The following is a 17,442-nucleotide window of genomic DNA, read 5'->3' on the forward strand; positions in this document are numbered from 1 at the left end:
TAAATTTTGTACCAATTCAGAAACTATTTTCTGAAAATTTTGTTCTTCATAAGAACTTTTAACAGTATAATAAAATTTATATGCTAAAGAAATTCTAAATACAGAAAATAAATAAAATAAATGTATCATGATTTAAAACATATTTAAATAGGTCTTTAATTAAATACGCTCCCACTATTTTACTCAAATCAAATGACCTTCAAAACACTTGATTCGGAAAATCCCGTTGGAAGATTTTCTAGTGGGTTGAAATCCATATTTCACCTTGCTTTAAGTCAACGGGGGCTGTACTCAAAACTCAGTTATTTACGTAGGAACTCCTTCCAATTGTATCTCATACAACTTTCAAATCATTGAGTGAATAACTCCTTACTCTAATCTATCATATAGATGTTCCCAAACATTGCTTCTAAATTTATTTTAATCTTATTAAAATTAATTTAGTTAAGTTAAACCCAAAAGAATAACACTTGGGTAAATTGGATTACCGCACCGCAACTTACTAGTATAGAAAGTGCACCTCGCGGAGGCGAAACCTACACATTTCGATATTAGTCTTGAAGGGTGTTAAACTTTTGGAAAGCATTAAACTTAATATTTTGAATTGAAGGATTTTTATTAAGTTTGATCTCACCTCACCACGGCTTATATATCATATATATTCGCACTCCAATAATAACATGCATAACGATTATACAATAATAAAAGTGACATGATTATGGCCATCCTAACGCTATGACTCTCTCAAGCCAATGAGAGAATCTAAACTAATCCTAGAAACGACCTTGCTTCTCCAAGCTTGACCTCCAGGACTATCCTAACGTCATGAGCCCTATTACTTCTTTGCATTCTATTTACATTACATATGAAAGAAACTCGTTTTACATACGAGGGAGTGGATGAGAAGAGAATGTACAATAGAGATATAAGAGAGAGGCACGACACGCAGGCCGTATTTTAATATCCAAAAGAAATAAAATAAAAGGACTAGGGCCATAATCATTCACATGATAATAATAACAAACACACTTTTATTATTATTAATTATACCTTATAATTAAATAAATTAAATTAAAATTTGACATATGATCACACTACGCAGATTAGCTGGGGGTTTAATTGAGTACCAAAATATATTATATTGAGTACAAAAATATATTATATTAAGTACAAAAATATCTCATATTATGTACCAAAATATATTTTATTGAGTACCAAAATATATTATATTATGTACCAAAATATATTTCAGATCAAGTATTAAAATATATTAGATTGCATACCAAAATATCTCAGATTGTGTTCCAAAATATTCTAGATTGCATATTTCGCATCAACACTTGACACGTTTATGAACACCCAAATCGTTTCGGCAAATATTATGATCAAATCCAAAAGATCATATATGATATTGAAACTCTTTCAAATCATGATTCTTTTAAATTATAAACAAATCAAGTTAAAGTCATGCAAATCGATTAAATAATTTCAAAAGATCATATATGACATTGAAACTATTTCAAATCATGATCTTTTAAATTAACTATCAATTTAGGATCGTTTATTACCTTTCAAACAACTTTTGAAAAACAATCCAAAAGGTAGAATTTTTATTTACTTAATTATAGTAATATTGACACTCAATAATTATTATAATTAAATCTGCTTTATTTAGGCAATCAATTTGTTTCCAAAACAAATCACAGGGCTAAAATTAAGCAAATATTTTATTACCAAATTCAAAAATCATATCTGATATAGAAACTCTTTCAAAATCATGATCTTTTAAATTTACTACCTTTCTCCAATTAAATAAATTAATTAAACATAAATATTTTCAAGGATTGTTTGTTTAGCATGAACAACCGGATCTATGATGCTTCACCAGATTCGGATATTGAAGCTCACTCTCACGAATTGTTCAAATTCACAACAATCTCTTTGAAAACAATTGATCAAATGATACAACCATAATAATACAACGCTTGTATAGTTAGGTATCCTAATACAACAATCAAACATCAATAGTTTTAACAATTGTTTGTTCAGTATGGACAACCGGATCTTTGATGCTTCACCAGAATCGGTATTCGAAGCTCAATCTCACGAGTTGACTACAAATTCACAATCAATTATATAAAACCTATTGAACGAATGATATCATCAATATATCACATATAATGATGTTGTATTAAAATCATATATCACATATATGATATTGATCAATCAATTTTAATTAATATTTAAATTTAAATAATAAAATATTAACACTTAATATTCTATTTTATTAACGGATTTGCATTCCAAATTAATTCTTTATAGAATATCAAAATATTAGCAAATCAAATATTTGCGAAAATATTATTATCTCTTAAAACAATTTTAAAAGATAATCTAATTTGATTTGTTTCCAATCATGTTCCCGTCGATATGTATAATCGATATGTCGATACTTCACCAGAAACGGTTTCTGAAACATCAAACAAATCGAAAAGCCATGCACAGAAAACATGATACGATGCCAATTTTAATTCTCTTTATTATTTAATTCCGATTCAAAATGTTTAATCATATTAAAACATAAAGCAGTAACAAAGCAATCCGATTCATGGTTTCGTAATTGGCTCTGATACCACTGAAGGAAAATCGAATTGAAGAATGGAGTAGAAGCAGCGGAAAATTTTTGATTTTCATTCCTTGGATCATTACGAAATTCAAACATGAATCAGTGATTCGATTGTTACCTTGAACTGTGGAATCTGAAAGCTGGAACTGGAAACTGGAATCTCGATCATAGCCAAGCAAGCAGCAAAGCCTCTAGCAAGTCCACACGAACAGTGCTCCTCCAAAACTCGGTGCTAGCCAATGAATTGGAAGTGCAGAGAAGAAAGGGGTTGCTTCAAAACGTGTAACCAAAAACTTCAGCACCAGAGTTCTATTTATAGAACTTCTAGTGTGCTCTGCAAGTCATAAGTCACTATTGGGCTTCAGTAAGCCCAACAACGAGTTTAGTAATTTTGCCAACTAATTAGCGTTATTTACTAAACGCACCCCTTATATAAGTCATACTTATATATTTCTCTTTTGATTGTTCTTTGTGTGTGACCCTATAGGTTCTAGTCACGTTGGCAATAATATTAAATCTAATATTTAATATTATAAGCAATGAGCGGTATCTAGCAACACATCATTGCTACCCAAGTGACAAGAATGTCAAGTGATCTGACGAAACCTTTCCATGATAATACTCATGTGTACACTTACTCCTTTGTCTCGATATCTTTATTGATCCCAAGGCATAGATATTGTCACCCTTGTATAGATCAATGTTTATATTCCTTGATTCCGAAATATACTGAATAACGAATAAGTCAAATATCTTATATTGACTTAGTTCGGCATGGCCATGCAGTTTTACAGTCATATTTCATCAAGAGGCCTAAAGATATATCTCCCGTTTATGAGGAGGGACAAATCCCATCTAGGACACTCATGTCCCTCAGCATGCTTCATCAAGTACCCATCAACCAACGTTATGGTTATCCTTTTACAGACAACGTTAGAATGGCAACAAAGCACTTGAGTTCACATCTAGGGATCATAGTGGTTTCAGGTCTAAGAGCGATATACACTATTATCATTGTGAGTATATCTTATGACAATTGCATAACTTACTATGTATTATTCTCACGGTGGGTCAATCCAATATAAATATTACTCCTAATATTTATATCTATGTGAAGACTTGATAACTCTTTATCCATGATCTGTGAGATGTGATCATCAGTCTACCCACATAATAGTCTCTATGCTTTAATGATATCCCACTTCTCAAAAAAGCTTGACTACGGATTCTTTTAGAATAGTTTCCTTATGTTTAACGGGGTCTCACAATTAAGTTATACTTAATGTTCCATTAAATGGACTAACTATTCTAGGGACTTTATTATTTTGAAACAAAACAAAATCAATAAAGAAACGCCTTATAATTTATATTTTCACAATATATATATATATATATATATATATATATATATATATTTATATCAATATCATGATACAAAGCCAAACCCAATCAATATAGATTGGCTTTTAGGGCTTACTCCAACAGCTGCCCCTCTCCATCTCTGAGCATATTCTCGGAAGGTTTCATCTGATTTCTGAGACAAGGCTTTAAGAGAGTCTCTATTTGGCCTCAGACGGGTATTGAATTCATATTGACTCTCAAAAGCAGCAGCCAGATCCTCAAAAGTATGGATGTTGTCTTTACTCAAACTAGTGTACCAATCTGCTGCATCATCTGTCAAGCTACTCTGGAAGCAATGGATCATTAGTGCATCATTGTCGGCGTAGTTAGCCATCTTTCGGACATACCGGATAACATGGTTGTGTGGACAAGAAGTCCCATTGTATTTGTCAAATTCTGGCTCTTTGAATTTCTTAGGAACCTCAAATCGGGATACCAAGCATAGATCACGAGCTTTAGCAGGAGCACCATTGTTTCCTCGGCTAGCCTTGACCTCACGGAGTTCTCCAGCCAACTCCATCAACTGTCTTCTCATAGCTTCCATTGCGGGATCTTGTCCACGCGGAGTATCGACATCAATTACCTGTTGCACAGTGTGTACAATAGGGTCTGTAACAACAGTAGTCACCTGAGGCATAGTAGTGGACACAGGAATCTGTCCTTGACCAGCACAACCAGAGACACCAGCAGCAGTATTAGGAGAATAGTAAGCTGAGAGACCATAAGGACGCCCATTGGGCATAACAAAACGAGCATCAGTAGCCACAGTAGATAGTGGGATAGACGGAATTGCTTCAGTAGAAACTGGGACAGATGTGGCTGGTTGTTCTTGTGCAGCCAGCAAAGCAGACATAGTGTCATGGGCCTTAGCCAAGTCTTCCTTCATAGCAGCCAATTCGGCACGGAGCTGAGCATTTTCTTCTTCAAAGTTAGCCATGATTCTTCTCTTGTGAAATCTTGTCTGATGAATTCTATCTGGTTGGTAGACTTTGCGGGCACGAGCCACTTTTCAGACTGCGGCGGACAAAACCAGGAGGCAATGAGCACGAGAGAAGTTCTTTGTGGCCAATGAATGCATATGATGCATGAAATGTGTTAATGCATATGCAAAAAGACTCTTTTTTGTGTTATCGAAGGGTTTTAGACAAATTAAAAACTTGTAAACATTACTAAACAACAATTAACATAAACGGGAAACAAACAACCAACATATAGTTTTACAAGACAATTCTGACATAAACAAATGGAAATAACAACAGGAAAAAGAAACCCTCAAGCATAGGAAGTGGAAGCATCATCCTCAGACTCAGACTCATAGCTGCAGTATCGTGCATAGAAGTCACGGGCACCCCTAGCCCTCTTGGAGTCCCTCATAAGCATCCTATCTTTCTCTTCAATCTCTCTCTTAGCCTTAGCTAACTCTTTCTTCAGTGTCAAGACCTCATGAGTCTTCTGCTCATCCTTTCCATCCAAAGTCATGATCAAGTTCTCAGCCTCATAGTATCTAGCCCTCCACTGATGTTTCTCCCGACTCTCCATAGCTAGATGCTCCTGATACATCTCCTGGGTAGGTGGGAGTAGAGGCAAAGGCATGGTAGGAACAGATGCAGACACATATCTCATAGAGGGGTAAGGCATACCAATCTCCTCAGCTTGGTTTATCACCCACTGTGTATAGGCCTCATGAGCAATACCGGACCTTACACCCATATGCTTCACCTCTTTCTTCCGAAGCTTAGTCCAAGCTTCCATGAAATCCTCTCTTATTCCTGTGGGAGCATTGGAGTAGTGAAAGAAGTAAGGAGCTGTAGCAAGATTGATGGGCTTATCTTTCATCGGGAAACCAAATTGTCGCAAAGCAAGCTCCGGGTTGTAGTTGATTCCACCCTGGGTACCAAGAAGAGGTACATTAAGAAACTTATCACCACCAAAGATAATTTCCTTAACCCTAGAAGCGGGAGTGAGCCAAACCACTTCATTAGGAGTGAGAGCCATAATCCTCTGTGAAATAGACCAACTCTCCGGATTGTCATGGAAAGACTCCGGAAGGTGCGAAATAAACCACCTATAGAGGAGAGGCACACAACAAAGAATATATCCACGACCTTTGTCGGAACGATCGTGAATAGCATGGTATGTGTCAGCTAGCAAAGTAGGGACCGGATTCTTGGAGTGGAAGATCATAATAGCATTCATGTCCACGAAGCCATCAAAATTCGGAAAGAGGATAAGCCCATAGATGAGAAGTGCAAGAATAGCCTCGAGAGTGTCTTGACAAGTGGTATTGAGGTTGGCTTTCCCAAGAAGATACTCTGAAGTGAACCCTCGGATGCGTGCCTTAGTGACAAGATTCTTGGAGACATCGGTGGTCTTGAGATAGAGATCCTTAGCAATGACCAATGGAGTAGGAGGATTTTCAGGTCCTGAGAAAGGTATCCCCTTAGCAATAGGTAAACCCATCAAGGAAGAATAAGCCTCTAGAGTAGGCACCAACTGAAAGTCTGGGAAAGTGAAGCACCGATACCCCCGATCATAGAATTGCACTAGAGTGTGCACAAGCTTCTCATCCACATCAGTCTGGAGAATAGTAAGTAAAGCCCCGTAACGATGTCGGAAACCAGTCGGATCCTTAATCTTGAGTGCCAAATCTCTCAAACTAGCCAAATCCACTTCCTTGAACTTGTAGGACTTAGTCATCTTCATCCCTACAATGTTTACAAATTCAACTTGTCTAAGCCCTTCGATAACAATGCATGGAAAAAGTTTATGCATGTATGCATGTATGCATGAATGCATGATTATGTTCAAGTTCGGAGAAAACATGGGGGGTTGAAGTTCAAAGTCGAGGAGTCATGGGTGGACACGGTGTCCGGTGAATCTAGGGCTTTAGGATAATAGTAACCGGGTTCTAAAAAGGTTCCCAAGGTGCAACCTCTCCGACGTATATCACGGTGTCACGAGACAACACTCGCTTCATGATTATCCGTGGAAGGTCTAACTTGAGTGTAGTATCGCGTGACAACTAAAACTCGAGACAACACTCGGTTTAGCCTCCGCACTACGTCCTAGAAAATGGCCATGGATGGGTTTGGTTATCTACGGTTCATAGCGTCATAGAACAATTAGAAGTAAAGTGCCTAAACGCGACAACACGCGCCGACAACATCACCCCCAAAATGCCTCAGCTATGTGGGATTGATCGCATAATCCAAAACACGAGGCAACCCCCGGAATGAATTGTCGATTATATCCCTCCTAAATCCTAAGTTCACTCAGCCCGGGTGCAGGACTTTTGATATTCTCACCCCACACGTTTGCAAGAAATTAAACATTTATTCACATAGGAAAGCAAGTAAAAGAAACAAGTAAAAATACAAGCGCAAGCGTGGAAATAAAGACTAGGCGTAACTCTCGAATCTCCCCAGTGAAGTCGCCAGCTGTTTTATCTTGGTTTTCGGGTGTCAAACATTGATTACGTTTGAACCTTTTAAACCGGTGATATCTTATTTTTTCTTGGGAAGGGAAAAAGTAAGGAAAACCCTTGAGAATCGAGGTCCGGGAGTTGTTTTCGCTACGGGAAGGTGTTAGGCACCCATAACGACTATAGTAACCTATAGGAACCGTCTTTAATTTCTACGCGCGCGCTTTATTTTTAAATGCTATTTTGAAATGATATTTACACCTAAGAGTTACTAAATGAAGAATTGGAGGGAGAAGAATGTGTTTGAATTTTTATTTTAGTTGAATTGAAGGAATTTTGTTCCTTGCCTACGTACCCGATTAAGGGATCAAATCCACCGTAGTTCTCTTCCAAAAAATGTTTTTGTTTTTGTTGGTTGATTTTAAGTTTGAAAAATTGGATTTTGAAGAATGAGAGAGAGAGGCCTCAAGGGCATGAGACTTATGAAATTGTGAGGTTGGATTAGTCATTTTGCAAAAGAAGTCAAAGTTTGATTATTTTTCATTGAAGTTTGATTAAGAAAATAAAAGGAAAATTCAATGGGGTTTTGACCCCAAGGTTTATTATGAAAAATATTTGAGTGAAGTTTGTTCAAGTTTTTTGGGAAAATGATTTTTCTAAGTATAAAGCCTAACCATTCATCTAAACATACAATCCTAAACATACATCTAAACATGCATATTCTAGCTATTTATCTAAAGTGAGGTGTGTGCATGTGTCGGTGCTTGTGTCGGTGTACATCATTAGAGTCCATTGTCCTTTACATCATACCCTAGATACATTCTATGGCCTCTTTGCCAAGAAAATTAAATTGCATGGAAGTAAAATATTACAAAAATCCTAAGTATTACATTCTAAGTCTTGGCAAAATTTAAAGTGCAAGAAATAAAACTAAGGCCAAAGGATGAAATATGCTTATGAAACATGAAACAAAAAGGGTTAGTAGAACCAATGATATAGAAACAAAATGACAAATGCATAGTAAAACAAATATAACTTGCAAGTAAAGTAAACTAACAACTTTAGTAACAAAAAAAGTGACAAAGGGACTTGAAATTCAATATACTTCTAAAGCAAGTTTGAGACCTAAATTCTCACAATATTGGAAGTTTTAGGTGACTTATTTCAAGGAAAGGAATATGAGAATCAAGGAAGATCGACATGCCAAAGATTATAAGATTTTCAAGTCCTTTATGCACTTTATTTCACAAGAGCATTTCACATTATTTACAACACAAAGTCCACAAAAATCTAACTCAAAACAGCAAGCACATGCCACATTTAAAGGGAAATTCACTTAAAAAAACACATGTCCATGGCCACAATTATGCACCAAAATTCAAGGATAAAACACACCACAAAATTCGCAAGAAACTTAACAAAAAGTGCACAAACGCGAACACATATATTTTGGAGCAAGTGTCAACATATAATTGCATTCAAAAACAAGTATCAAGTGCCAAAAATTGATCACAACAAACTTCACAAAACTTTAGAAATTTTTATCGAGACTTGAACAAAAATTAACACATGGAACTAAAATATTTTTCACATATTGTGATCAATTTTTGACATGCAAGATATATTAAAAATTATCAAGAAAACATAAAAAGACTACTAAAATTTTTGTGGAATTTTTAGGCATGAAAACAACACACAGAGGGGGTGCAAAAACACTATGGGGGTACGCAAACAGTACAGCAGAAAACAACAAGAAAGCCAGCAATTGGGCTTGCAGCCCAAAACGTATTGGGCTAGGGTTCATGGGTCTTGGAATGGGTCGGATTATGGGTTAAAGGAATGGGCATGGCATAAGACTTGGTCTGAAGCGAAAAGGAGGCTTCACGTTAAAACACATGTTCTCTTCTCTCTCAAAAAGCCTGGCCGAAAGGCCTTCTTCTCCAACAACTTTCCGGCGGCGGTTGGCCGGCCAGGGGTGGCGGCGCCGCCGCCTGGACTTCTCTTTTCTCTCTAACAGTTCCTTTCTCACTCTAGAATCGTTCCTCTCCCTTCTCATCCTCAAAACTGATCGTCCCTAACCTTTGCTCTGATTCAACAATTTCCATTATTTCACACATCCAATTTCATGCTGGTTTCACTAAAAGCCTCGGATTTCAAAGAAAATGGACACAAGAAGGTGAATCTGAGATTAAAGACAACAAAAACGAAGAACAAGTAATTTACCTGCTGAAATATGCGTTCAGCTCGAGTTTCTCTTTCTTTGTTACAGGTTTAGATCTTTCCTCGTTTCGTCCATTCCGATTTGCTCATTGCTCGCGTTTGTGTCCTTGTTCAATCTGGATTCGGCTTGACTCACTGATCTCGTCTTGTTCGATTCCTTTAATTTCGGTTCTGTTTTCTTGTTCCCTCCTTTCTCCCTCACGTGATTCAGGATTTGTCCAGAACGGTGCTGATTCCTCTTCGCGCCTCAACCTTGATCCGAATTCGACATTGTTGTGCTCGATTGCTCTTCTGTTCGATGCGTTGCTGTGTGATTCGGAATTGGTGTCGACGATTTGCGATGTGGTGAAACTGTGGCAGGACGAATCTGCTGTTGTGCGATTGAACCAGCTTTGCAATTGAATTTGGAAGTTGAATCCGTGATGCGAAAAAGAATTGGAGGAGATGAATCGATTGTGGAGCTTGTTGTGAATTCCGGGGATTGTGATTGCGCGTGTTCGATCAAAAAGTTGCTCTTGAATGTGGTGGATTGAAATCGGTCATGGTGTGTAGTTGAACATGGTGTGGAATTGATGAGTTTTGATTGGTGGAAAAAGGTAGTTAAGGTGGTTTTGGTGGTGGAGGAAAGTTGTTATGGTGGTTGAAGGTGGTGGTTAGGGTGGTTTGTGGTGGTTAGAGTTTGTTAGAGGAGAGAGAAAGTGGAAAAAAGTTAGTTAGATGGGAGGGAAAATTGAGAGAGAAAATAATTAGGAATGTTGTGATTTTTTGTGGAGTTTTGTGAAAATGATTGAATGTGTTGCAAATTGACCTTGACTTTGACTTATATAGGTGATGTGGTAAGCTTTGGACCAATGACTGGCTGCCACATGGCACTGGACTTGTAACAAACTCTTATGGACCAATAGCATTTGGACACATGGCACTTGGACTCTAACAAACTTAAAAAGGGATTAAAATGTAAATAACAAAAGTGCGAGGACTAAAATGAAAACTAAAACTAAAATTGAATTGAAAAAGTAAATTGAAAATTAACGTAAAACGAGACGATTAACAACAACAAAGCAGATTAAAACGAATCAGAAATATTATGTGAAATGACCAAAACGCCCCTAGGGACTAAAATGACTCGAAACGACTCAAATGCAATTTTAAAATGATTTTTCTAACAAGGGATTAAAGCAAGAGTTTATACAAGCGAATTAAAAGACTCAGAGACAATTTTTAGAATTTAAACAGGGTTTTAACACATGAAAAGACTAAAACGCCCCTAGGGGCAAAATTGACTCAAAATGACTTCAAATGCAATTTAAAAATGGATTTTGACATGAGATTGAAACAAGGATTTATACAAACCAATTTAAAAGACTCAAACAATTTTCAAGGATTAAAATGAGTAGAATGCAGGAAATGACTAAAATACCCTTTTTCATGAATTTTGCAAATGATATTGAAATAAAATGCAGAGAAAGATGCAATTGATCAGAGACATATCAAATGACTTATAATGCAAGAAAAGAAGAATTGAACAAGTATTTTTAGGTCCAAAATTAGGGTATAACAGGAAACACTATTAGGATTGAGTCTCTTGGTTACGGGAAGAAGCTGGGATTTGGGTAGAATTAGGCGAGAGACTTATTCTTGTAATCCATCTCTTTGTAACGCTACTCATCATATAGTGGAACGGAGGGCTGCTCTCTCCCCCAGACTAGGTCAATTTGGACCGAACTGGGTCAACAAATTCTTTGTGTTCTCTCTTCCTTTTCTCTCGCTGTTGTTTCTTACTTTTGGCTTGTGTTAATTGTTCCATACACTTTGATTTTGGTTGCTTAATTATCTCTTGCTCCACACATCAAGTTGTTATTGGTGTGAGTTTTCTCATCGAATCCTCAACAGTGTGAAATTGCAGATGCCATTGGGACACCTTTGGTCATTGATAACACAACTAAAAATAGGGTGTTTGGACATTATGCAAGGTTATTAGTGGACATGGACCTTTCCCGTAATATTTTTCATGAAATCATGGTGGAGAAGGAAGGGTATGCATTTCCCGCGGAGGTGGTGTATGAGTGGCTGCCTGAATTTTGTACGCATTGTAAAAGTATTGGTCATAGTGTAATAACTTGCAGCTGGTTGCACCCACAAAAAGGAGACAAAATCGAGAAGGTTTAGCATTGGTTAATCCGTTGCTACTCTCAAAATTTTGAACTTTTAACCTTACAAACGGTTTAGTCATGGCTAATCCGTCGCTACTTTTAAAATTTTCCACGGCGGCCATACGACCGTGGGTAATTGTTCGTGGTTAGTGACATATTTTCTTGTAGCGGAACTAATGGGAGGAACTCATTTCCTCCACCTATTATTAGTATAAAGTCATTTTAGAGTTTTAAAATGTTTACTAAAAATATTCTTTGGAAACAATTCACCATGTCAAGTTGGTTTGACATAAGTGACAAAATCATAAAATATTAAAATATCTCAAATTTTATTTTAAAATATCTCATTTCTTAACCAATGTGTATATAATAATGTGATTTATTACACAAGTGATAAACATTTGTAGTACAAGTTTTGTGTTTTTGGTCATCATCACTTTCCCCAAACAACTCTTGGGTGTACCTCTTTAATTTGGTATTGTAGGTTTTCCCCATTTCCATGCCCTTCATATTGACTCTTCATTGGTTCATATTTTTCTAGCATTTTTTTAAAAATTTTCTTCGATCCTTAATATGGATATTGTCCATTTCTCTTGTGAATTAGAGAGAAGAGGATAAAATAGACTCCTATTTTCACTTTGGTCGCATCCTAGATGTTCGGGAAGTTTATGTAGACACGGAGAGAATTTAAAAGCAGTTATCTGATCATCATTAATAAAATTACCAGTTCAAAAGTAGCAGGATAATGCTAAGAACACACAGAAAAGAAAAAACAGTTGCAGAGAAAAGTAAAATATAATATAAAGATGAGTTTAAGTACTATACAATGCCAAAGTTCCAGAACAAATCTACTAGAGAACCATGTCCTATTAAGGTTCAAGAGGAATCCAAAATATATAAACCCCCAAAAAACTACTCCAGCTAAAGAAGTGGCATTCTCATTCTTCTTCATTCAGCAACCAATTTCTTACCCACCTTCAAAAAAATCTTTACCCTGAATAATTTTAGTTACTTGGTTTAGGTTTAAGTCCTGATGCCAAACGTACAACTTCATCAACTGCGTTATCATAGCCGGTTTTGTAAATTAATGGAGCTTCATCCTTAAGCTTTTTGATTTCAGCATTCAACTTGTCAACTACTTTCTTGTGAGCATCTTCTTTTATTTGTAATTTCATAATGTCATCCCGTGATTGTTGCAAAGTTTTCTTCAATTTGTTCAATTCATCTTCAAGAGTTGTCATCTCAGCCATCTTCTTCTCATATTCAGACAACTTCTTTTTCAATTCAGTAACTTGTCCAACATAAGCCTCTTTTTCCATTACCATCTCACCATACTTTTGCCCCATCACGCGATGAAGCGAGGTCATTTTAATGGAATCTACCAGGCTAGTTTTGAGTACCCTTATAAAGTCCACGTCTTTAAATTTTTCAGAAAACTGTTCCTTAATGAAATGCTTATCAATAAGGTCTCCAAATGGGAAATGATTATCCCAGACCGATGTAGCATCACCATTACCACTACTACTGATGTCATTGAACACAGATATCCACATTTCATTCACCCCTTCAGAATAACTGAGCTGGCTGCTTCTAGGAATTTGCACAGGCGGTGAAATGGAAACATTCACCCCTTCAGAATAACTGGGCTGGCTGCCTCTAGGAATTTGCACAGGCGGTGAAATGGAAACATTCACCCCTTCCGAAGAACTGGGCTGGCTGCTTCTAGGAATTTGCACAGGCGGTGAAATGGAAACATTCACCCCTTCAGAATAACTGGGCTGGCTGCTTCTAGGAATTTGCACAGGCGGTGAAATGGAAACATTCACCCCTTCCGAAGAACTGGGCTGGTTGCTTCTAGAAATTTGCATAGGAGGTGAAATGGAAACCTCTAGTCGAGGACGTTTTGCAATATTTAGGACGGGTGTGGCAGGGGAATTATTGGATGGAGCTTCTTGTGGAGAATTCCTTTTCCGATCAGCCACCCTACCTTTTCCGTGGAAGTCACGTAACTCTTTCCCAGAAACTTCTTTGACAAACATTGTAGATGTTCTTCCTGAAAAATCAAAATGGAAAGCCATGTTAGAACTAGAAAACAAAAGCGAGAAAATTAATGAACATTAGAGGAAAATACTCAAGCACAGCCATGGGACCTCTTCATCATCCTCCAACTTAATAATAGAGGAAACTCTTTAATAACAGGGGACAACAATTGTTGTAGACCTAAAAGGAGGTAAATTGGACCCAACCAGAATAATTAAGCAGTAACCAGAGGCTAACTAGTAACTAGCTCAGATGCTAAAGAATTTAATTATAAAACCTTTACGTGACGAAATACAAGCTGTGAGAATACCTCCTCTAGGGATGTTATTGAGGCTAATTAGTAGCTAGTTCTTCCCACCCTTTTCTCATCCTCTTTACCATCAATGCCTAACTCACAAATGCTAACCATTTCTGCATTACATTATGCATACCACTTGCAAGCAAATAAAAGGGGACAAAAAAAATTATAGGTTATTTTGAATTGAAAGCATACTTCCTCTTTTGACTGAATTCTTCATGGTTCATTTGCCATATACAGCACAACAGAATGACTTGCTCCAAAATGTTTTTGAATTGAATTCATCAACAACTTATTAATTAAAGGACTGAAACCTATTGGCAACGATCAATGAAAAACCAAAATCACCCATATACAACATTTGACTGAGATATCATAATCTAAGAATATTGTTGTGCATATTATTATTTATGATCAAACATATTAAATATGGAGCAGAACCTAAAGGATTGAGATTTATGAAATTAGAAAGAGAAAGAAAACTCTTCCCCTGTATGGCTTAGTAAGATGTCAATAATCGCAAGAGAAATCACTGCTTGTTTGGCTCATAGCCTCATACCGCATCCTCCGACTTTTCTGGAGACTAAATTGATTTAATGAATGATTCTTACCTTGGGATGTTTATCATAAATAACAGGTAAACCACAAATCAACTATAAACAAACCTCAACTATGAATACTATTGGTTAATACCCATATAATAGTATAAAGAAAACAGGACAGGTGACGACAAAGTAAAGGAAACAAATTTGACAAACAGTTAGGCATCACCCACAAACAGTTATGAAGACAGTCTACTAAATTATGCGAAAAAACTGTTAATCCATTATATAATATTACCAAAGCAAAGACTGAATAAAAAATGGATGTTTGTCGTTCAAAAAAAAAAAAAAAAAGGATGTTTGGACAACTCAAGAAGAGAAAAGCACCATCCATTTACAGTTAGCATAAGGCTCACTAAAGAAACCTCTAGTGGAAGACTATGAATCTAATTGAACAGAAACTCTTTAAAGCACAAGGAATGCACAGAAGGAAGAAAAAACAGTTTTCATTCAACATGGAGTAAACCACCAAATTAGTCCCTGACTTTGTATGAAGCTCTCAAAGAGGTCCCCGACTTTATGAATATTTTAAAAAGGTCTTCGACTTTGACAAATTTAATTCATTAGTCCTTCAAAGTATATGCTAGGTACTAAATCGATATTAAGTGGATAAACTAAGGGGCCACATTGATAGTGATTTGTTAAAATTAGGGACTTAATTGATAGAGACTGATGAAATCTAAGGATTAACTTAACAGTTTAATGAAATCTGAGACCTTTTTGAAAAATTCATAATCTTAGGAACCTAACTGAGAGTGCCCTGCTAAGTCAGGAACTACCTTTGTGGTTTCCTATGCTTGAGAAATTCATCGGGAAACAAAATAAAACAAGACCATTAATTTTCATGAGGACCCCAATTCTAACATTATGTGACTTTTGAACAGTATCTAAGCTATAAACAGTAAAAAAATAAAAAAAATATAAATCTGGTATCTCGGACAAGGTCGGACTATTCTGAGGGTCCAATCCCACCGTCCACCTGCGGATGACCCATTCAAAGTCAGAGCTTTGCACTGTATGAACTTGTCCACCGAAATTAGGGGAATCGAACCCGAGACTTTTAGAGGAGCACACTCTAAAGTCTCAAGCCAACAACACCACACCAACGCAAATGGGTTTATAAACAGTAAAGTTATTTAATCGAACATGCATGAAGAATTGAGTTCAACCTAATACAAGGGACTTAACACATATTCAATCCACCCTTATGCTAAACTAAAATCAAACCACAACAAAGTCAGAAATTACAACACTTGTTAAATCAACACAACATATTGAGCTTAAATGCGCAATCATTAGTGAAAAAATGCATATGAACTCAACAAGAAGCACATGCAAGCACACACATAGCACTCAAAAGTAGAAAAATCCATGAGAAGAAAACTCACCGAATCTTCCAGCTGATGGTTAGCGTGTGTAAACTCTTTCTTTCTCTTTCTCTCAGAGAGACGTTGCCTTAAAGTGTGAGGGAGTAATAAATAAAGTGTCGTGTAGTGTTTTTCCAGGTTTTGTTTTCCCCATTTTACCCTCAGATTTAGGATTTAATACCTACAATATCCTAAAATGGCTTCTATTTGGGCCTTGAATATTTGCCTATGAGGAATTTTTTTGAGAATTGTTCTTTAGGCCCCCCATTGTTCCTCTGAAGTTACTCAGTTTCTATTGGAAGCTAGCTTTCCCGTGGGTGGCGTAGCTACATAGATTAATGAACTCAACTATGTATCTCCTAGAAGTGGGTTAGCAACTTCTCATTTTAGTTTAGGATTCTTCCTATGTGTAGGTCATTTATGGCATGTGGGAAGAGCTCGTGCAGCTGCTGCAGGATTTGAAAAAGGAATTGATTGAGATTCTGAGCCTGTTCTTTTTACGACTCCTCTTAATTGAGGTGGTACTGATAAAGACAGTGTTGAATGACCCAAACAAATCAATGTTAATAAGTTTCATAGGTTTGGAGGTTGAGACAATGTTTTTAAGATTAAAATAAGTTTTAATCTCCTTTGGCTAATTGCCTTTTACGTTCTCCAATCTTCTATTCAGACTTCTAAATTGGACTCTATATTCACAAATTCTGCCTTTCAATTTGTTTGAGGATGCTCCACAGACGTGAAGTGTTGCTTGACTCCTAGGTCCTTGAGGATCTGCTAAATTCTCTTGTTTGTGAACTAATAAATCAATAAAATTTACTAACAAAGACATATGTGACGTATATACAAATATTGGGCCGTTACATACTTCGCTTGGACCAATCCCCCGACAATCTCTTTGGACGCTACGACTTTCTTTGGGGATTGTTGTCGTCGCCTTTAGGCGACATAATTTGCCAGCGGGTCAACATTATGCCGATGGCAAACAACAATGGGATCGATCCCGAACATCTCTTATGATGAACATGCAAACAAATCCATGTAGCCCGTAGACACTTGAAGTCCTTGCTCGACCAAATTAGATAAGTCGACCAAATAAGCTACGCTTCCTGTAAAGTTACACTTATGCTACTATTTCACAAAGTCTTTTGAATGAGCTTGAAATAGTTGTTTTTGGTTGTGTGACCTAATACAATTGGGCTACATGTGTTTGTTGGTTTTTGCTTGAAGCCAATTTGACGAGATAGTTTTAGGTTAGCATTGTTTTGTGTGGTAGTTAGTTTTTTTTTTGTGTAACATTTCAATTCTAGTTTTTAA

The 17,442-nt window shown here is 36.6% G+C and overlaps 1 protein-coding gene across 3 annotated transcripts; it reads right to left on the minus strand.

The window, feature by feature from the left end:
- Positions 1 to 12,597: 12,597 nt before the first annotated feature.
- Positions 12,598 to 16,219, minus strand: LOC146955308 (uncharacterized). Of its 3 annotated transcripts, none has more exons than XM_085721040.1 (2): positions 16,150 to 16,219; positions 12,598 to 13,874 (listed from the first exon to the last, which is right to left on the minus strand). In XM_085721040.1, exon 2 carries the CDS (start codon positions 13,858 to 13,860, stop codon positions 12,826 to 12,828), a length of 1,035 nt encoding a protein of 344 aa, XP_085577166.1. In that variant the 5' UTR covers positions 13,861 to 13,874; positions 16,150 to 16,219; the 3' UTR covers positions 12,598 to 12,825. The 3 variants fall into 3 exon arrangements, with proteins under 3 accessions (XP_085577166.1, XP_085577162.1, XP_085577171.1); XM_085721036.1 differs by having other exon boundaries at positions 14,355 to 16,219; XM_085721045.1 differs by having other exon boundaries at positions 14,172 to 16,219.
- Between the last annotated feature and the right edge of the window lie 1,223 nt (positions 16,220 to 17,442).

Source organism: Medicago sativa, chromosome 1, assembly GCF_051527215.1.
Source record: "Medicago sativa cultivar Bolivia chromosome 1, Bolivia_mono, whole genome shotgun sequence".
Taxonomy (NCBI): Eukaryota; Viridiplantae; Streptophyta; class Magnoliopsida; order Fabales; family Fabaceae; genus Medicago; species Medicago sativa.

Excerpts from the sequence above, each read along its gene's own strand:
- LOC146955308 (XM_085721036.1), bottom strand. The coding sequence starts at position 14,379 with ATGAAGAATTCAGTCAAAAGAGGAA. Across the intron at positions 13,875-14,354 it reads GAATTCAGTCAAAAGAGGAA|GAAGAACATCTACAATGTTT; the intron begins GTATGCTTTCAA and ends TTGATTTTTCAG.